The 22679-nt window shown below is 41.4% G+C and overlaps 1 protein-coding gene across 5 annotated transcripts in view; it reads left to right on the forward strand.

Moving 5' to 3' along the window:
- The window catches only part of asap1b (ArfGAP with SH3 domain, ankyrin repeat and PH domain 1b), a 110994-nt gene that overhangs the window by 36059 nt on the left and 52256 nt on the right, over nucleotides 1-22679 (forward strand). For all 5 annotated transcript variants that reach the window (XM_036521346.1, XM_036521344.1, XM_036521341.1 and 2 more), the window contains exon 2: nucleotides 22307-22379. In XM_036521346.1, the coding sequence (XP_036377239.1) occupies nucleotides 22307-22379 (73 nt within the window). The remainder of the gene's footprint in view (nucleotides 1-22306; nucleotides 22380-22679) is intronic.

Here is a 22679-nt window from a genome sequence, read left to right on the forward strand (position 1 = left end):
TTCACCCATACCTTCCACAAAGAGCCCTTCGTTTCCAAAATGCCGGGCTTCTCATCATTCCAAGAGTGGGCAAAACTACTATAGGTGGTAGAGCCTTTTCCTATCGAGCCCCTCTCTTGTGGAACAGCTTACCTACCGAGGTTCGGGGAGCAGACTCTCTCTCCACCTTTAAGTCTAGGCTCAAAACATATCTATACAGTAAATCCTTCAGCTGAGGGACATGGCCTGGTGCTGGCATGGATCATAGAGTCTCTGGTGGACTAAGTGGTCATTGCTGTCATGACATGGACTCTGTGCCGTGACCTGGTGTTGACTGCCTTAGGGTCGCCCTCATGACTATGCCGGTTCCTTGCCTCCTGTCCCCTAGTTATGCTGCCATAATGTTAGCCTGCTGGGGTTTTTCCTTGTTGCACACTGGCACCTTTTTCCCTGCCCCTCCTCTCCTGCCTCTCTGCTGTACATTCCTGTCATTCTTACCATCCACTAATCATTGTTCTCTATTTGTTTGCTGTCCCTGCTCCGGGCTCCTGCCTGGAGCTGTAGTCCAACCATCACAGCCCGATCTCCAGTCCTGCTACTTCGCTGCCCTGCCTATCAAGCCAACTGCAAGCCAAGAACCGGACATTCTCTAGGATACATTTTACAATTACTCTGTTATTTACTACTGTCTATCAAAACTCAAATGTCTTAAAGTACATTGTGCAATTTTAAACATTCTCTGTAATTCTATCTGCCCAGTGCCCGCCAGAAGCAGATGGGCTCCCCCTCTGAGCTGGGTTCTGCTCAAGGTTTCTTCCTGTTAATTGGGGAGTTTTTCCTTGCCACTGTTGCCTTAGGCTTGCTCTCAGGGGGTCTCTGGCCTGGGAACAATGTAAAGCTGCTTTGTGACAACTTGTGTTGTAAAAAGCGCTATACAAATAAAATTGAATTGAATTGAATTGTTGGGTGTTGCGCTGGGGTGTGTGTGTGCATGGATGGAGGGGGTGGGGGAATCATTACAGTATACCCACTACTGCAAACTAGATTATACCATGGCCGTAAGTCCCTGGACAGGTCTTGTCTTTGGTCATACGTCTTGTGTGTGTGTGTGTGTGTGTGAGAGAGAGAGAGAGAGAACCAGGCAGAGACAGGGGGGCAACGCCAGGCTCTGGGTGTGTACACATCTGTCATAACATTCTTTCAAGAGACATCCCTCCTCTCAGCTGAAGAAGCAGGCATGGTTCCTTCCAAGGCCGGGGTGTGCAGGCATCGGGAAGGACTAACCACCCCTCAGCGCATGCCCCTCCCTCAGACTGCAACTGCTAGGGCCAGCAGCTGACACATGGCAGGACAGGGGACTGCAAACTGTCTCTCTTTAAATGCATGTGGCTATCCCAGACCTCTCCCTCAATTCCTTCTAATATCTGATCAGCGCTTCAGTGCAACACTTGGACTACTCACTTGGTCACTTGGGGTGCAACATAGAATATTGTTGTCTTGTAACAAGAGATAAATTCGTACTTGAGTGACAGTACGCTTTCTCAAGATGAGAAGAGGTTTTAGAAAAACCGGTCTTTTTGAGTAGTTGTGGTGGAAAAGAGAATTGAAATAACAAAAAATTTTTGGAAACCTTTGTCTTTCCCCTGCTGGCATAACCTCCTGTGCTTTAGCATGTGACCATGACATGACCCCTTTCTATGCCTTCCACAAGACTGAGTTCACCCAAAGCTGTGGGTGACCTTTTCACTGAAGCGCTTATTCATGCTGTGCATGGCACTCTGACATCAGCTACTTTTCTTGAAGAGATGCCCCTGGCTCTGTTCTCACTCTTTCCTCCTACTTGCAAAGTGTGTATAAAGTTTTGACTTTACACCAGCCGAAGGGCGGAGAGGCGTGTTATCTGTGTAGCATTTGCATTTCCTGCCAACGGGAGCACCTAGTGCTCGCTAGTGAAAACAGCGTTCCCCTCACTGACACACTACACATGTTGTGATGTACAGTTCGATCTGTGTAAACATTTTCCTCAAACCCTGCCTGACCTCCCAAAAGCCGTCTGATGTGCGTTCTCCTCACCCATGTCTTTTCAAACACATTGCAAACATGGGGGTTTGCAGAAATTATGGCCTCCAAAGAAGAGCTCTAGAAGTCCATTTGCTTGTTTGTTTTCTAGCCAAATTGGGGACTGAAAGGTTTTTCCCCAGTTGGAATGTTTTCTGTTTTGCTGAATTAGCAGAGGTAGGATGCACAGTTTTACAATGGGGCTGATGGCAGATTGCTGTCTGGAAACAGAAGCAGGGACATCACAGATTGCGACCTGACATTTGCTGAGAAACGGGGCCTTGCATGTTGCTGGCAGAGAGGAATGGGGCTAAGAAAACTCCCCAGAATCCACGGCATGGAAAAATCCCACCCTTGTGTGCAGCAGTATGAAGGCCGTGCTGAGAAATGCTGGGCGTGAGGGTGCAGTGTTTGGTGCTTGTTGCCTTGGTAACTGTAGTCAGTGTGATCTGGACGTGGGAGTGAGGAGAGCTGAATGGGGAGGAAAGTTGGGAAGCAGATGGATGCGAGGGTGAAAAACAAGTTGTAAAGAAAGAAGCCAAATGAGAAAAAAGCATGCTGAACACATGCGGGTCACATTATTTTTTGTTGAATTTAAGACTGAGCTGTTAACGAGTTACAGTTGTTGCAGAGTGTGCCGTCACCCCTGAGATTCAGGCCTGACTATTCCTTCCTATTTCCTGTGGCAGGGGACACTGGGGGGGAGTCACAGGTTTGTAAGGACAGGATAATGTGCAGGAAGGGGTAGCAGGAATTTAGAGATAGCTCTTCTCAGAGGGTCCTGAACAATCGTGCCAGCAGCCTTGACAGACCCAGCCTATCCCTGTATCCCTTTTTTCCCCTATTGTCTGTTCAATCACAGGAAGAATTTCACTGTTAGTGTTTCTGAGTTCACAGCTCAGAACAAAGAAAAATCCTTTCTTTCTCCTCAACCTTCCTCATTCTTACTTTCCTCACACAGAAGGAGGTGGAACAGTTATTGACACACTACTCAGAATATGTACTTTTAGTGTATGTGGAATGTGTGCTGTTTAGTAGTCTACCGCTACCACTGTCTCTGAGGTAAAACCAAATGCCTTTTATGCAAAAATGGAAAGTAACACTCACATAGTATATTATGCGTAACGACAGTTGCTTTGAACCGCCATGGTTACTGAAGGAAGATCACTTCAGCCATTTTCTCTTTCTTCTCGACACCTGATACTTGCTTACAGAAGTCTAAGTAATTGTTCATATTAATGTACAGAGATGAAGCAAGTTTCTTTTCATGAATGTCCCACTTGGTGCTGTGTCAGCAGTATGTAAGTGTAATGCTTCTCTCTGTGGAGAAGAGCACAGCTAAGCCTCCCTGATGCTACAGCCTCTGTACACATGCCCTATGTTGCCTATGCGCATCTTGGGAGACCAGGGTACATCAAGAATTGCCGTGAAGAACCTAAGATCGAATTAATCAGTTGCAGACACCTTAATCCTATGGCCATGCTAAACATTGCGTAGTATGTGATTACCAGCTGTTAGTACATAATTAGTCTTAGTTCCCTTTTTTGTATCCGCCTTACTTTGGTACACTTCAGTGGTACAGCACTTTGGTTATGCTACTCTGACCATAAATAATATATATCTTTGTATATCCTTTTTGCTGAAGCTCAGTGACCTGCTGTTCTGCCTCGATACAGAAGCAATATCACTCTTTAAAGAATCTGAATGTAGTTAAGCTGGAAGAGCTGACATTTTCTGCACATGCAAACAGATGGTATTTTTCCTCCCGAAAGCCTCTCATAACTGCAGTTGGTGACATGAGTGCGAAATGTGAGTCATAGTGTTGGGTGGGCCCTGTGACTGATTCACAGCCCCACAAACCAGAGCCTCTGTCCTCAGACGTTACACTGAAGGTCAGACTTTCCTTCTTTCCCTCTTTCCTGTGGAATTTCATGGTGGAGTTAAAAATGCTGAGACCTTTTCACTGCTTCCCTCTTCCACTGATACGACCGTTTGCTCTGATGAGGGCCTTCGCTTCTATCTGTTGAATCGTAATGGTGGAACTGGTCTCCGGTTCCATCACGCTCCCTGGGCTCCCATCCAGGAAGAGGGGAAACTGTTTTTCTGAAATACCCAGGTCACTTTCCACGTGTCAGTCAACAGCAACAGCGGACTGCCAGTGGTGTAAGTAGGGTCGTGGAACAGACGCTTGACACTGTAAGCATTCTTAATTCCACGGAAAAAAAAAAAAACTTCTGTCTGATTTTTAACTTCCTATTATCTCAAGGTGTAGATATAAGTCGGGCTTCTTGTAAGGCTGGGCGGTATGGCCTAAAATTTATATCATGGTATAATTTGAAGCACGAACGGTAACGGTATATATCACGGTATATTCGTTTTTCTTAAAATTTCAATATAAATGCTTCTGAAGGCATTTATATTGAAACTGCATGGCAGCTATTACTGTACTCTTAACTGTATTACTAAGACATATTTCACACAGTACAGAGGTATTTTAAGGACATTTAAGCCCCTTTCACACATGCACTGGACGCCGGAACGTATCCGGCCCTTAGCCGGAGGAGCTGTATGTGAGAATGCAAATGTCCGAATCAGTCGGACCGGACATGTGACGGACTTCGTTCTGCCAGCTCCCTAGTACAAAGTCCGCCTCATGTCGGAGTGAGCCCGTGTGTGAATACAGCAGTCAATGTTCCGGGGAATCCACCGCGAGTGACTGGGCGTGTTGATGACGTTTCTGTCATGCGACTGACGCGAAACCGGAAGAATACAAACATCTGTCTCATACTCTCTTCCGCGTGCCTGTACATTGCTTTCCACTGTTTCGTTGACATTGCGGATATGTCCATATACATGCTATTTTGAGTCCAATGATCATTAAAGGGATTGTTAGCTATAACTATACTGCCCAAACTTATCTCTTACGATGATTAATAACGTTGGTTAGTAGTTTATCTGGTTAGTAGCTAGCTAAGCTGTAGCTAAGTAATAGTGATAGGCATAGTGAGATAGGTGAACTGGTGACCTAACATTACATAGCGAACAACAAAAACTTACCTTATTGTTATAACTGTATAATTAATAATAAATTATGTGTACTTGTAGCACCATTTGGATGGCTATGTGTGATTTTTTTTATCGGCTACCCAAAAGTACAATAGCTATGTTCGCCTTCTCCTCCTCCGTGCCACATTATGTACCCGTACCACCGAAAGGTAAGACATTGAAAAGAAAAAAACTGAAAATACTTCAACTCGCGAATACTTTAGGTGATCTCATCAATACTTTTCACTCGTGAGAATGCAAGTAGCGTCTAACTGGAAAATACCAACGAGGAAATCTGGACGTTTCTAAACTCGCAATGATTTCAAGCGACAATGTGACATACTACAAATGTAATTATTAATGGTCGCATACTGGATACTACACTGAAAAATAGAATGCAGTATACAGTATATACTTGTGTAGTATGCAGTAGGCGATTTCGAATACAGCCACTGCGATTTCTGCAGCGTACTTTTTGCGTCATGTCCTGCCTTCTGCACGCTCTACCCAGGCGCCGCCCCTCACCGAAACCAACCGGAGTATTTCCTGTGGGTGAGAACGCGTCTGTCACGGACAATCTCCTGTTGTGTGCTACATGTGTGAAAGGGCAATTCCGGCCAATTTCCAGACCTGATCCTCCCCACTTTGTCCGGAGTTCATATGTGAAAACGGCTTTATTGTGCAAAACTGCAATAATAAATGGAAAAAATACAAAACCTTTTCTCAAGTAACTTCCATCTCTGAAAAACACTTTTTCATGAAATACAATAAAATCAGCTACACAAAGTGAAAATAAAAACTGGCTCAGGGATCAAAGTTCTCCGTCACTACGACGCATTTCCATCAGTTGGATTCCAGAGAGGCCATGTATGAGCTCAGTGTAGATCCAAAGGGGGAAAAAAGCAAGGGGAGGGGGGTGTTACGGGACTTAGGAATTGTGCTACCAGGCAGTGGCGGAGCCACTGGATACCCCTGATATCTGATTGGCCACCCCGAGTGCCACCCTAAAATTATTTCATTCGCTCTCACTGGCAGTGTGATGCTGATTAACATCTCATTTCACCCATGAGCTGTGGAAATATTCTCTCTTCCTCGATTTGAAAAAGGCGCTGCCGAATGTCAAAATAAACACTGATTTCAATAAGAGGTGAAATGAGATGTCGATCAGCATCAAACTGCCAGTAATAATGAATGAAATTTTATGGTGGCAGTCAGACCTGAGGCGAAAGTACTATTAAGTATATTGTAAGATTTAGCATCGGGTTTGGGTTTCCTGAACAACTTTTACGAAAGTTGAGTCGCTGTGTAGATGCAAATTAGCAATCTGGCCCCATAACAGACAGTTAATCGGATAAGAGAGATCGGTTCCCAATTTAACCGAACATTATGTTTACATCTGTGCTAGTGTAGCAGGGTAGTAGTGGGCAGCGTCATTTTTAAATATTTTAAATCATGTGTGTATTAAAATGTATCTGTCGGATGCGGCTGTATCGTGGATTTGCATCTTGTCAGGTTGTTCCTCTTCCTGTTTTAAGTGGAGTGTTGACGTGATTTTCACACCTGTTACAGATTAGTTAATACCACAGGAAACTGAACTGGGCGTCCTTTTAAAAAGGGATCAGAAAATGAATGAGGTAGAATCAGCTCCAGAGCAAGCGGGTTGCGGTCATACATCGTGCGTTCGTATGGTATGGTATGGTATGGTATGGTATGGTATGGTACGGTATGGTATTCAGCGTTACAGCATTGAATCTTGCAGATTGAGATTTGAAATTTCATTTTGATCAGCAACGTTTTCGCCGTCGATTACCTAAAAGTTTATAAAAACGCTAATTTTCTACCGCATTGGCGGCTTCTCTATTCTGTGTTGTGCAGACAGCACTGCTTGACTGGGTTAGTGGCATACTTGTTTTTACCTTATATTTATTACTTTTTAGCTTGTCTTGGGGAGGTCTGGTCTGGCTGAATGGTGTGGTGGCGTCTGCCTTTTGTATTGCTGACTATTTAGGGTGATATGCTTGTTGTGGGCTGCGGTGGCTGCTAATAGCGTAGCACTGAATATAGTGCAAAGCTTCTTTTGTACATACTTCCAGTGTGATGCACATTGTCTTTCTGGTTGTCACTTTTTGTGTGGAAATAATTCCACTTAAATTTCAATACACTGGCAGAAACTGCAGGACATCTCAGTATTGTGGACCAGTCCAGGCTATTCCTCTCAAAGTTTGTACCCTTGATGTTTTAAATAAACTTTTTAAATTTCAGTCTCGGTCTGTCATCTGTGCACTGTCACTGAGGTGTTTCAAACCTAGTGCAGGTTATCCACTTTGAGGGCCTTCACCTGTTAACCGAGGGTGGCGGAGGCTAGCTCCCATATTGAATGGCCTGGTTACACTAGTAATACATGCCACACATATACAGTGCAGTGTCCTAAGTTACATATGAGTGTTTAGCTAATGTGGTGTAACTACAGCTGTCAGTGTTCAAGTTAACATTTAGCAGTTTGAAATCCATTAACTGTTAGATTTTTGTACTTGAACTCAAAACGAACAATTGTTATCAATCTGTTAACGTTACTCAAAACATTACTACAATTTGCAGATACACCTTTACGATAACAATCAGGCTAAGAAATTATAGGCGCTTACTGCAGAGTAGGGCTAGCCATGATCTAACTAGTAGCTTACGCTGGTAGTTGATTTTAAGTTACAGTTATGATAATGGGGATTTGTAATTAAGACTGATATTGGACTAAAATGTGGGTAGTTGGATAGGTGCAACCATAAACGGTCCTATTTTTGCAATTCAGTGTAAATTGGCTGAGAAATAGAGGTTGAAAAGTAATGGAGGTTAAAATAACATTACCATTTTGTTGCATATGTGACTAACAGGACAGACAAATAAGTTACATATCAACAAAGCCTGTAAAATGTATGTAAGCTTGAGTAACAAGAATGCACTTACTATGTGTTAAATAAGGGTTGTTGTTGAGAAATTATATGTTGAATAAAAACAACCTTGCAATGATTGCAGGAAACATTGTTTAAGTTTGTAATATTGGTGGGCAAAAGCAAAAGCAAAAGCAGTGCCCACCAATAAATGCTTAGCAAAGCCAACAAATACCACTACAAGTAGCATAAAAAGCGTGATACAGTATGTAGGCATGTCTATGTCAAAATGGATATGAGTATGTATGTCTTGCATATGCTATTATTATTATTACTATATTACTATTATTACCATTTTAGGAGGGGAGGGTGTTATAGCCATGCTGCAATGTTGTCCATTCTTTATTTTCTTTATCACTCGTGAATGCATAATTGTTAGTATTGTCATGGATCACCTGGGTAGAAGAGATTAGCTGGTGTGCATGTCTGATAAAAGGCTGCCCATTTCCTCAGATGGGATTTTTGCTAATTGTCCCGGATTATAAATTTAACCCTTGAGTGGCTGGCAACAAGAGAGTGATATCTCTTGGTGGTATGTTCTTTCATACACATATTCTGCACCAGTTATTTATTGGCTTTCTCTTCAGCAGTGTAACGTGTGTTAGTAGCTTATGCAGTAATGCAGGGAATGGGTGATTCTCATGAACATGGTACAACTCACAGCAAAAATCAAAGACCATTGCATACACATATTTTTTCCCTTTATATCAAATAGGATCTAATTGCACTATTCAATTTGAAATTATAATCCATGTGCACATTTTTGAGGTATTTTCAGACATTTTTAGAGACACTGTGAGGAAATACATTACCATAACACACTTCACTTCAATATGCTCAAGGGTAGTTGGTATCACCCAAAATCTGTATTATTAACATATACACATATTTTAATGCAAACACTTATTTCATCACTGTAACATGTAAACAGTTTTTCACATCAATTTTCATTGTTATTTTGTTTTAAAGCAAACAAAAAACAGTTCAAACACAGTATAAAGGGTCTGACACATTTTATTAAGAGATTAAACATTAAGGGTAATTTATTCATGTAATTTCAATAAATCATCAAATAATAGCTTCATTGCGGTAATGAAAAAAGCATATTGGTAATGAATAACAATGTTTCGGTACTGAACACTTCAATAACTACACAATAATGAACAATGCAATTCATGAATAATGAACAATGCAGTGCATTCAAGATGACCTAGGAGTTTTCCTGAGCTACAACAAGTCTGCAAGATAGAGTGGGAAAAAATTCGTAAAGCAAGAACAGAAAGACTCTTAGCTGACTACAGGGCACATTTGGAATCTGTGACTGCTGCCAAAGGAGGTGTTACCAAGCACTGACAGACAGGGTGCCAAAATTTTTGCACGTGCCACATTCATTGTTTTAGTTTTTTTTTTAAATATGTTAAATTCAGTACAAATACATTGTAATTGTACTTTGAAATATGCAGAAATATGTCATGGTTACTTTTCACCCTGCAGAGGTTGCGTTAATTTTTTTCACTTGCAGTTTGCAGTTTCAGTTGGAGTTTAACAACATTGTAATAACATTGTAATAGCATCACCAGTGGCGAAATACTGCCAAATTTTGCATGATACCCCGAAGTTGCCCACTGAACATGTATACCAAGTTTGGTTATGATCACACACATTTTTTATCAAATAGGCCCCACCCACAAATTCATATGGCAGCCATGTTGTTTTTAAAGTTCAACATTTTTAAAAAATCATAAAGGTGAAGGGGTCTCTGTACTCATTCCATGAACTACACTATGTATCTGCTGTGTGTGTGTGTTGTGGAGGGTTAGGAATCCTTATCTTATGAAAAAGAGTCTGCTCTTCTCTTCCCTTATTTAGGCCTACCTTTCTCTTTCCTTTCTCCTATACTCCTGAAGAAGTTCTGGGTTGTTGTAACTCCTCTCTCTATGTTTCTGTACCTTAGCTCATATTAAGGAATATAAGTTAGCATTAATGATATCTATATAACAATATGTGATATAAACTTGTGCTATTTTCAAAAAAGAAACTGTTCCTTCACATCACGGTAATATTACCGTTCATTACCACAACAGGCCTCTATATTACATGGTAATGAAAGCTGGGCATGAATGGTAATGAATGACATTTAGCTAAGCTCGCATAAAATGGCAGAAGCTGTGATGACTCAGCAAAAATATTTTCACCAACAGCTGGCCTCCTTAATACCTTCTTTATAGTAAACTGTCTAACTGAGGACTTTTCAAGAACATGAAATATTACACATTACGGTAATGTTCACCTATTGTGTGGAAATACAGATGTGTAAGGATAAACTTCACAATTAGCATCAAAATATGACAAACAATCTTACCTTGTAGCCATATTTTGTCTCCTCTTATTTGTGGTGCATTATGGGTCAAAAAAACGCTGTGATTAAGACAGGACCGTGAACACAGTGCAATGGTAAAGCTGCATGTTCGGACACTCCATTTTCCTCTAATTTTTTTATACATTTTATACATTTTTGGAAACCATTATATCTGATTATAATCTGTTAAATTATATAGTTTAAAATTTTTCCTCTGGACGCATTACGGTAATGAATTTGTGACTCAAAAGTCAGTTAAAAACATGTAAAATACTGTTTTGGTACCAAACAATGAACTGTGCCGCATAATAGACATAGTGTACTTTCAAATAAAAGTTAATTATTTCGGGTTTCATGAGTATGTCCCTAAAATTTTCACAGACATAGCTTAGGTTGGTTTCATGAGAATCACTGGAATAGGGGAAATGAAAATGAAAATGACTTAATCGGTATCACTAGTAGTTTGCCTTATTTGACTTATTTGTACACAGAGCTGAGCTTCTTCCACTCATGTGACACTAAATGTCTAAGGCATTCAGAATTTGACTACATGCCTAACACCATTGAATGCACATGCTGTAAGTCACTCTGTATAAGGGTGTCTGCCAGATGAATAAATTAATGTAGGACTAAGGTTGCACTAAGTAAGAGGAGGAGCTGAAAGCTCTTGCTTGCATCAAATACTTCAGGCATTTGGCCATCAGATCAACTTTGGGAGGTAGTCTTCACTTCTTGGCTGCCAGCTACATCCAGAGATGCTTTCCACAGTCCTGGAGTTTCAGATTATATCTGGCTGGAGATAAATTATGAAGAAACCTGTCCTTACAGGCCACCTTTTACAACCAGCACTAATACATTCCTCTGTAGTCTTTATTTGGTTTGGTTTGTAAACTCGCCCTCTGAGATAACTAAACCACAGTATGGCTTTTGTGTTTTGGCAAGAAAGAGCATGAATAGGTTTCTGATAGATGCACATTGGAACTGAGAAAGATCCAGTATTTTCTGATAGAGAAAACTGATGAGAAGTCCAGTCTTCTAGCAGGGGAAGAGGCTTTTAGCATCATCCTCATAAAGTTACGAAAAGGGGTATCTCTGAGGTGGAAAGCAATCAGATGTCAAATCAGTTTTTCTATTTTTCTATGTTTTTGTTAGGAACATTGCTTTTCTGCATCACTGCCATTTTTGCCATAAGAGTGAATGTCCCTCAGCCTAATCCAGTTGTCAAGCTCAGAAAATGTCAGAAGAAATGAAATAAACCAGGTCATGGAGGCGTTCTTGGCAGGACAGAGGAGTTCTGTACTGCCTCTGCCATTTCTGAGCTGTGTTTCAGCGTGGAGATCTTCCTCCATTTTTTGATTTGGCTGAGATTCTCTATGTCCTTTTAACTGGTGTGGAGTAGAAATGAGGGTGACACCATTTGGCGGTAGCACAATTGACCCTTTTGTCACTTGAGTCACACCCTTGAGCCACTTGAAAAAAAAATGCTCTTTAGCATGCCCCTTGAATGTAAGTGGTCTGCAGTCTGGTACTGTCTTTTCTAACCTGGAAGGGATGGACATTTTTCAAACTCATGAAGACAACAGGCCACCTCATGTTATACTGTTAGCTAGGGGCTATTCACTGGAAAAATCTGGAAGTGTCAAATATAATATGATGCAACAAATGCCTCTGTCAGCCAATCTTCAGGCTCTGAAGCTCTGTAAACTGAATGTTTTACCTCCTGTTAATGATGTCTCGAACATCAGAATCTCCAGGAACATGCAGTAATTCATGATGAAATGTTGATATAGCAACAGCTATTTTCTTTCTTAGAAATGACTCTAAGCACTTATGGACACTAATGTGTGAGGCATTGAAAATATTTTGAGTTTTTGAAAATACCTTCCAATTGTGATAAAATTGGTTGAGGTCAGTGGATTGGACTCACTATGGTTTGGTACTGGACAGTGAGGCTCTCCACCAAGTGGGTAGAGCAGACATGCTTTTAGCAACTCATTGATTTAAACCTATTGTTGTGTTTTGCTGTGATTGACTCAGCTTGTTCAGACAGACTGATGACTGATGGTCGCGCCATCCCTTGTGGGGTTTTCTTCACTTTCCTATCATGGCCTTTCATAAAAGCCATGTCCAGTAAACTTCCAGCTCTTTTTATGAAGGCATAATGGTTTTTTTTTTGTTTTTTTTTTTTTTGTTAAAATGGAACTTGCTCCTCAGACATGAAAGCTGGCTGTTAAATAGGATACCAGATCACCTAGTGCTGAAATGCAAAGACAGTTGTAGGAAATAATGTTTTGTCTGCTTGTGTAAAAATAGATAAATACTAAAGAGGAATAGTAATTATGGTGCATGTTAGACAGTGGTGAGAGGGGAGAGGATGAGTGTTTGGGGTTGGGATTCTACCTTTATTTCTGGGATCTGTTCACTGCAGGGAACTTCTCACTCGGAGACCATGGATTTATAGACAGTTGCTTGAATGGCTCTTTTCATTGAGGGGTACACAAATTTACACAATAGCTGAGGAACCACAACAGATTCAATTTGAACTTGTGTTTGGATCTCAGTGTAATTCGTCCTCTGTGGTGGTAGCGTTTGCCATGTTTGGAACATTGGCCATAAAAGGCCTCTGTACATGAACTTCCATTTTATGCAGATTAAACAGAGTTTCTGTCCAGTCCAGTAATTCTACATCTGTGTAGGGGTATCCCCATAATTTTCTCAGAAAGAGATCAAAGTGACTTAACCTTGGAGAAGATCTATCCTAGGGAAACATTTGGTTGCTAAATTAGGTTATGGGATTTTATGAGCCCCAAGTTCTAAGCATTTCTCTTCAACCATTGGAACCCAGCCTAATTTATTTATTTGGGGTTTATCATTTCCATAAGCGGACGTGGCAGTGTTGTCTTTGGGAATATCTTGATTGTCATCTTTGGAAATCAGCAGAGTCATTTTCTTTGTGCGGTTATGTCGCTTGTCTGTGTGGAGAAGAAGGGGAGACGTTGATGAATTATGTGGAGAAATATCCTGCTCAAAGCATTAACCATGAATTCAGTCCAGCTCTTTCATGCAGTTTTGTGTGTGCGTGTGCGTGTGTGTATGCATGTGTGCATGTGTGTGTGCGTGTGTATGTGGAGGGGCTATGATTAGGGAACAAATAGTTTGATCAACTGATCATGGAACAATTATTTGGTACAATTACTGCTGCTGTAGTTTTCATGACAGCTTGTGTTTTATAAAAATAAAAGTAGATGCACAGGTCATATAACAAAATTAATGGTTCTCTTGTTCTCTGTACTCTGTTCTCTTGGTTCTCTGGTTCTCTTATTCTCTGAGTATGAACAAATTTCCCAGTCCACATGTTCTCCTTTTTTAAGGATGCAAAAAAAAAAAACTGGTGAAATTTTGTACACAGCCATCAGATCAGTTCAGGCCACAGACCTTCCCGAGCTCCTCAGAAGATTGGAGGCTTTACTGATCCACTGATATAAACCTGTCCACATTTACCCTCCTCCCAAATAATCCTAAATGTTGTTGTAATCACTTTGAGGTTAATAGTATTCTCTATCTAATCTCATTTACGCCGAGTGCCATCGATCAGTCCTTTTACCCGTGGTTAGGATGGCGCTGTGCTGCCAGTCGGTGGGGTGCGATTGTGTGGCTTAGAGCTGTGCTCTGTGATGCAGTGACTCACTGGATTGCCAGGGCTGTGCTCCGAGCCGTAATTATAGCACTTTGTGTGTTGCAGCATGTACAGGGCCGCTGGGTGAACACATAGTCACTGTGTGTTTTTTCCAAGGTGTAACATCTTGGCATAAAGCTGAAATGGCATTAGTGGCTTCAGGGCCTCCTCATTTTTAACTGCTAATGCTACTGAAGAGTGGGTCCAGTGGAAGGGAAAGGGTTAACCTTAAGTAACCTCCAGGTGCTGCGTCCATCCCCAAGTTCAGCTACGGATATGATTACTCAGGGAGCATATGATGAAAGAGGAGTCAGTCATGCTAGCATCGTCAAGGTTCAGGGTGTATTCATGCAGTGTTGATGTGAAAAAGTGTTGAACTGGCACCAACATTCATGATACAATATGATAAGAGAGAGGGTCCATCCCCACTCTAGTAAACCTTGTTGCGTAGTGTAAGTGTACCTCATCATTATGTCTCTGTTCACATGTTTAACACATCTACCACAGTCATGCTGCAGTCGTCTCTGCATGCATTGTCCCTGAAGTGTGTGGAATAGTATTTTTTTCTTTTTGTTTTTTTTTATTGATTTATTTATTTTATTGATTTTATTGTTTTTGATGATTTATTTATGGTTTTTAACACAAACACTGTATGTGTGTGACAGTGTTTTTCCCACCATTTGCACATTGTTCTAACTACCAAAACCCACATATAAAAGGTGTTCAATGGTAAATATTGTAGGCCTGTTCCTTGCTTGTTTAAGTAGCTCTGTTCCCCAGTGCTGTTTTCTCATATTGAAGTTGCAGGGTTTCCAGTGGCTTGGAGTTTGTACTAATTTTCAAATTTTTGAATCATGGGAACTCGCTGTCGGCAACTCGCCTGAGGAGGAGGAGAACATCTTCCACTGAGATGCCAACTGTGTTTCTACTCCAGTCAAGACACTTTCAGTACTCAGTACTTCAGTGCTTTCAGTACTCAGAATATTTCAGTTCTCAACCTTCAAAAGTATAACCAGCAGGCTAATGTAAAAGCCACTGCTTTTTTGTGCTCCTATAGCAGTGAGGCCTAGCTGATAACTGCCAGTGATACACATTAATTAAGGGCTAGTTAGGGAAGCTTCTTTGGGTTGGAAAGGGCCACTTCTGCACAGTGTGACTGCTATTGCTCTGTAATGAACAGATTAGAGTGGATGCAGTATGGTGGGCAGCAGAACTGGGACTGAATATACTGTATCTAATAACCAAGAAGACCACTGTCTGAGTCTTTAAACCCAACCTGTCATTATAATTATCAGAACTGGACTCCTGGGAAATCAGTAAAAAATTTATGTGTGAGATCTGTTCCTGTTTGGCAGTGGTTATTTTCAGATGTCTTGATGACACATATGCATAGAGAGGAGGGAATGAATGTTCGTTAGTTTGTAAGACATTGCACAGAACGTTTGCAATAAAGCAAACAGATTTCCAAGTAGGCAGTGCTCTGTGAATTGCACGCCATTTACTGAATGGCTTTGTTGTCTGTGGTAATAAAGATATCAGCCTTCTTTTAATTGCATGTTCCATGCGTAAGTAATAAAACCATGCTTGTTCTGGTATAATTCTTGCAATACAAGTCCATTCTAACATGGAAATATGTCATGAGTCAGTGGTGGCTATTGCATTATTTTAGGGCAAATGCCATATGTATACCAACTGTGTAATTATGCAAAGTCTCTTGTTTTTGTGATGGTATGATTACATTGAGGGAGTGTTTCCTCCAGCTCTCAGCCAAAGACTACAGTGAATGTTGAGCACAGATAGGAACTGACTGTTCTCCAGACTCCCTGTCATCAGCATCCAGCAGTTGTAAACACCTCATGAGCCACCTCTACATCTCTCTGTGAAAAATACAACAAAAACCCCTCTCATTAAACAGAAAATGGATCTGCCGCCTCCACCAGGATCCACCGGCCGAGCCTGCATAGGGAAAAAAATCTTAACTGTTGAAAAAAAACACTTCTGGGTGTGTGCCAGCGCTGTGGTTTCGAGTTGGGAGGGAGCAGCTCGTGTATGGCCAGGACCCACTGAAAGAATGGCCCGAGGGCGTATATGAGGATGTTTACATCATTACTGTGGAAGGAGGCAGGGGAAGAAAGCACAGGGAAAAGTGGCTGAGTTATCCGCTTGTCTCTCGCTGCTGCCGTGCCCCTGAAAGACTCACCTGCCCTGTTGACCCTCATAGTCCAGGAATGAGGCAGAAATACTCAGGTCATGGTGATGCTAAATCGATGCCTGGCTGATCTCAGCTGCCCTGCAAAGGCTAATTACAGATTGCTGGTTAAGGACTGCTACCTGCAGAACAGCTGTTGACCTGTTGTTTCGTCATTGTTTGCAAATATGAGGACATATACGGCAAATCTGAAGGCAGGGGTAGCTAGTGTTACCTGCATTTCAGGTTCACAGGGAAGGCTAAAGTCTACTTGTTCCCTTTTTCCAGGTGATCCATCCTTAACAGTGGCTTGCATGTGTCTTGCACATCACTGTGCCTGTGTCGATGATGAGCAGTTTTGTGACGTTAGTAAAAGTGATTGACAGCATTTGGCTGCAGCCAGCAGTGACGTTCTGATTGGGGTTGTTTGCAGGGCCCCCATGCCAACCCCTTGCTGTACAGTTCCTTAATGAAGTAGAAACATGTACTGCAGGTAAGTAAGGACCATTAGTGGTCATCTAGACCAGCATCTAGAGCTGTTTGCTGAATGAGCTCCTGAGGCTAGGGTGGCTGTTGCCGTGGGACTAAAAAACACCTCAGATTTTGTAGTGGAAAGTTGTCTCCTCAGTCAGTGAGCGGAGGCATCCCTCCCACTGATTTCCCCTGTGCATTTGCTGTCATGAAAATTACAGCAGCAGTAGAGTGGGGGACCTTTGAGTGGATCAGAAGGAACACCATCTGAAACACCATGTGAATCCAGGCAGAGCTGCTTGGCATCACTGTTCGGCAGATCCTCAGCTTGCTTCCCCAAGACTGTAATTAACCCGTAGGGGTGTGCAAAAATATCGTTTTTTTTTCCCGATTAATCGTTTTTTTAAAATTCGTCCGATTCGATATCGATCTGTAAAATTTATGGATCAATCTTTTAGGCTAATATGCATTTTTTCCGGTTTTCTAGGTTCATTTCCGAAATGGTTAAACATAGCCAAAGAATTAAATAGATGGGCTCTGGCATAGCCTAACTGTCAGATTAAAGGCAATTACTAGTGCCCCCCCAATTAGATGTCGCTCTCTCGTTTAACTTTGAACGTTTAACGACCTGCGAACGCATAGAGGAAAACCTGTTACATCAATTTTTTTTACTATGATACGACCTCTCAGTGTTCACAGGAGAGAGACAAAGCGACCGGCTGCCATTCATTTTCAATGAGAGTTGGCGATTTACAGCGACAAGAGACAAGTGGCTGTTGCAAAGCCAACTAGGTGGGGCTTAAATAGACTAGACTTGAGGTCTGGTTTATGCAAATACTTAGCGATGCAACACGGCGAAGGCAGCATGACACACGTTGCTGAAACAAATGATCCAACATTTTGGTTCCAGTCAAACATGGAAGAGACGCTTATCGTGGCAGTGTCGGGTTTGCCCATACTCTATATACTCTATACCGTTTGTCTCTTGATACGTACAGAGATATAGCCTAAATAAAAAACATGAATGGAGAAGGATGTCCGAAATCATGGAGATGCCTGGTATACATATTCATATATACGTGTACTGCAGTCACAGCTTTTTAGCTTTAACTTTAATACCTAACTAGCTAGCTAGCTAAACTGAACCGCAACACTTGCTAACGAATGCAATGTAATTTAGCGCAATTCAAGAAAAACGTAGTTGTTTTTGTTTTTAAGGAACTATACCCATATGTTCCTCAAATAAAAAGACTTTGGTATACAGTCATGCGTCGCTTAACGTCCACGATACGTTCTGTGAAATAGGACGTTATGTGATTTGGACGTTGTGCAAACACCATACTATATACTTAGCAAACCTATATGGAATAGGCACGGGATTGGATGCTGCTGCTTACGAGTCGAAACATACACTGTTATATGGCAAACTTTTTAATTGTAAGTATGCAAAGTTCACATTAAAACAACAATAGAAAGTACAGTACATAGGCTACATAAGACATTAGCACAGGCGTTTATTATGTACTGTACCATTATACACCTGGCAGCACAATCACTTTATTTCCATGAGACATGAGATACACGTGTTGCGTGCGGGAAACACTGCCTTCACTATGTCCAGTTACGTCCACTACGTCCCGTTCTGCGATCGGGATTTTTAAACTTTATTATAATCTTATGGGACTACGGATGTATATGCGAACAGACGTTGTCCGAATGCACGTTAAGCGGCACATGACTGTACAAGCCTTTGGCCTTTTCTTTAGTGATTTTCACAATTTCCAGTGACTCTGCATTTGTAAATTTGTGTTCCCTTTAGAGCTTTTTAAACATCTCTCCAAGTATGGAAAGCTGCTATATAGTATTTCATATCTCATTCTTATCGAATCGGAATCTAATCGAATCGGATTGAATCAAATCATTAGCTTGTGAATCAGAATCGAATCGAATCGGGGCATCTGTGCCAATACCCAGCCCTATTAACCCGATATGCTCTCAGCATTCTTGGAAGTTTTAATTTTTTCAAGAGCCTCGTAACTTAAAGCAGAGCCAAAAAATGAAGTGAAAAGAAAAAAAGGAGAGAAACAGTCCAAACCAGGTTGTCTCTATGTTTGTGGGGAGTGAGTGTGCCACCTAGTCATGCTAAAGGTGCCATCCTTTGTTACTGGCATCCTGTTTGAACTTTTTAGCCGTCCACAACAGGAACGCTCGTGTCCCCTTGTGAGCATCCAAGGCTGTTTTCCTGGTCCTGATGACTCTGGCATGCAGTCGGCTGGGTGTGCTGTAGTCAGATTTTACCTGTCCTGTACAGGCAGACACAGCCTTTGGCTGGCTTGAAGGGGCCATGAGGTCCTCCGGTCTCTGTTCCCCATTAGCACTCGCTTCACAGTACGGCCGCTGACTTTATCATTGAGGTCTGGGCCCAGGCCTGTGGGGAAAAAAAAAAAACTGTCACATCTCTGTTCATGCATCCCACAGCCACTACACATAACTGGTTTCCCTGACTACCGGAGGCAAGGGAAGTCCACTTCAATTGGACCCTTTGTTGTCATGGAAACAGCAGTGGTTTTCAGAGTGAGCCCTCTTAAAACTGAAGCATGACGTACACATGGTATTTGCTAAAGGAGGAGAGAGTGAGACCACACTTAAACAGAATAAGGAAGCTACTTTTGTTAGTTAGGTCATAAGTGCAGAGAAGTCTGGTTGAGACTACAAGATGCAGTGGTACCTGTGACTTTCATACTGAAGAAGATTTTAATGTACGTGATAATATTTGACATTATTTTTAAAGAAGCATGGTGTTTCATTTGGCATGCTCTTGAGGGATTGCATAGCAGTGTCCTGGGCTGTGAAAAAACAAGGTGAAAATTTCTCCTCTTATCGGCAGTTCTGTTTGATATGACTGAGCTCCCAAAACGTAGACCCAAATAGCCAAACATACAGAGCAAGGAAACCAAAAACTTTTTTATATTAATATTCCTGCAGCTGGAGGAGCATTATTGCAAAAAAAAAAAATCACCAAATGCTTTTGCTTAAATAATAATAACTGACAACCAGTGAGAAAAAGATCTGGAAACAGAGCTATGTGCAAAGTGCTTTTATTCACTGTGAAAGTACTAATGATGAAGCAGGTTAATTTTCAGCAATTTAGCAATTTACCTTTTATTAATTATATACCTGTGTAATTACATATTTGTACTGGAGGACAACTCGATTTCTTTTCTCTTCTCTCTTTCTCTCCCTCTCCACGAGACTTACTGTAGCCGAAATGGCGGGATTGATTTAGTAAATTCTGATACCTTAAAGCCCCTGTATTGCAGGGTGGTTTGGTGATTTAAGTGTGTAACTCAAGGTTCAAGGCTGTCCTGGTGTTCTTACAGTGTGAGGATGGTGGGGGGGAGGAGTTTCCGCAATAGCAATTCACATACAGTGCTTCATCTTGCCAGTCTGCTTTTGTTTCACAACTACTTCTCATGCCTTATTTTGCAAGTCAGGGGTATTGAGTGCACAGTTTCATAATAATAACAATACTGTCAGAACAGGTGGTTTTATTTGTCTTGCTATTTATGTTTGGCTTTAGGATTAAGGGCATCTTGCTCATGCCAGAAACAGATGGGCATGAATAGGGCTGGGTGGTATGGCCTAACATTTATATCACGGTATAATTTGAAGCACAGGCAGTAACGGTATATATCATGGTATATTCGTTTTTCTTAAATTTCCATATAAATACTTCTGAAGGGGTAAAGCACTGGTATGGCAACTGCATGGCAGCTATTACTGTACTCTTAACTGTATTACTAGGACATATTTCACATAGTAAAGAGGTATTTTAAGAACATTTATTGTGCAAAACTGCAATAATTAATGGAAAAAAATGCAAACCCTTTTCTCAAGTAACTTCCATCTCTGAAAAACACTTTTTCATGATAAAAATCAAGCTGCACAAAATGAAAATAAAAACTGACTCAGGGATTAAAGTTCTCCATCGCTATGATGGATTTCCTTCAATTGGATTCCAGAGAGGCCATGTATGAGATCAGTGTAGATAGATAGAGAGGGGAGGGGGGTGTTACGTGACTTAGGAATCACGCTACCAGGTGATAGGTAGCTTATTTGTATAGGCATACAATCTACTTGGATGTTGGTTATATATATATATATATATATATATATATATATATATATATATACATAAAATATAATATAACATCTGGAGAAGATAATTATTAAAGCCCCACAGTGTATTGAAGTAGGCCACTGATTCTCAATCCTGCTCCTGGGGCCCCCCTGCTCTGCACGTTTTCCATCTTTCCCTGCTCTGCCTACCTGACTGAACTCATCAGTGGCACTTTTTGATTAGGTGAGCACACCTGATTTAATAAAGAGCATGTTAATTATTTCAATCAGGTGTGTTTGGAGCAAGGATAGACTGAAGAGATGCAGGACAGGGGGGCTCCAGGAGTAGGATTGAGAAACACTGAAGTAGGCTAATCAATTAATCACGTCTCAGCGGACACGCACACATTCAACTTTACTCTACACGCCCAAGCCAACGTTAGATTAACAAAATATACATTTATAAACTTGACAAGAGTCTAAATGTCCAGCAAGCAATAGAAATAGTTCAAATACGAATAAAGTTAATCAAGATTGCAATCAAAGTCAAAGTTTGTGAAGAAGAAGGAGCAAGAAGCCGCAGTTCAAAAAGGGATTGCAACCTGCAATCTCACCACTCTGACGAATGAGAAGAAAGCAATCCTTTGCAACCACCCACATCTTCCGACCAAGGATAATCCACAAGGAAAGTTTATTCCAGCAGCTAAGAATCGTAACAGTTTGCAATTAGATGAGCCCGAACGCTGTGTTCACCTGCACGTGCACACTAACTTCCCCTCATCCCTAGCACTTGGCTTGTGAGGACGTCCTATCCGTCTTCATTATACAATATAATCAACTGATAGCACACACAATGCATAGCATAATTCAAGAGTAATGGAAAGAGAATAACACGTTGTTATTAAAAGAAAATAACATGCAGATAGACTTTTAATGGGTGGCACATAGGGGTTTTGTCACATCGTTGTGTGCAGGCTACATTTTGTGAGGTTAGGCTACTGCTTTGTGTGTGTGAGAGCGAGAGAGAATGGGTGCGCACAACAATATTTTAATGTGCCAGAAAAGATTATTCACTGTCAGGTCAGCAAAAATTTTGTATGTAGATAAAGCTTAGTATTTTGTCTTTTCGATGAAGTTACACTAAGATCTGTGAGGGCTCTACTGCTCGACACAGTATAGTCAAAATCCATACCATAGGGCAAATTCATACTGGTGTACTTTCTATACCATTTATACCGTCCACCCTTAGGCATGAAGTTGCAAATCAAGGACCTACTAAGCATAGTTAATTCATTCTGAGCTGTCAAAAAAGGAAACCAGCTGTGAACACTGAACTCATGATTTGGGACTGTCAGGTAGTTGACAACAGCAGTATATAAGAACCAGCCTAAACTGCTGTTTGACTTTCCCTGTCATGCTAATGTGTTAATCCTCTTTTAACCCTCTCTGTCGTGCTTTGTCCTCAGGCTTTGGATCAAGACCGGACAGCACTGCAGAAGGTGAAGAAGTCCGTCAAAGCAATCTTCAGTTCAGGGCAAGGTAAGAGAGTGCTCTCCTACACGCCTGTTGGCCTCCCCCTTCTCTTGTCATGTCCTGGTGAGTTGGGATTGTCTGTTCTGCAGCCATATTGCATGACTTACATTCTATGCAATATTCATATTCTAGAAGCTTGTTTATACAGCTGGCTGTAGTCTAGAGTAGGGCTGTGCGATATGACGATGCATATTGTGTGACGATTGAAAAACGTCTATCGTTTCATATCATGCACTACCGTTTATTTCATTGTGTCGCAAATCACACGCTTTACAGCAATATTTTTTGTCATTTGGACGACGCTTT

This window comes from Megalops cyprinoides, chromosome 2 (genome assembly GCF_013368585.1).
Source record: "Megalops cyprinoides isolate fMegCyp1 chromosome 2, fMegCyp1.pri, whole genome shotgun sequence".
In the NCBI taxonomy this organism is placed as follows: domain Eukaryota; kingdom Metazoa; phylum Chordata; class Actinopteri; order Elopiformes; family Megalopidae; genus Megalops; species Megalops cyprinoides.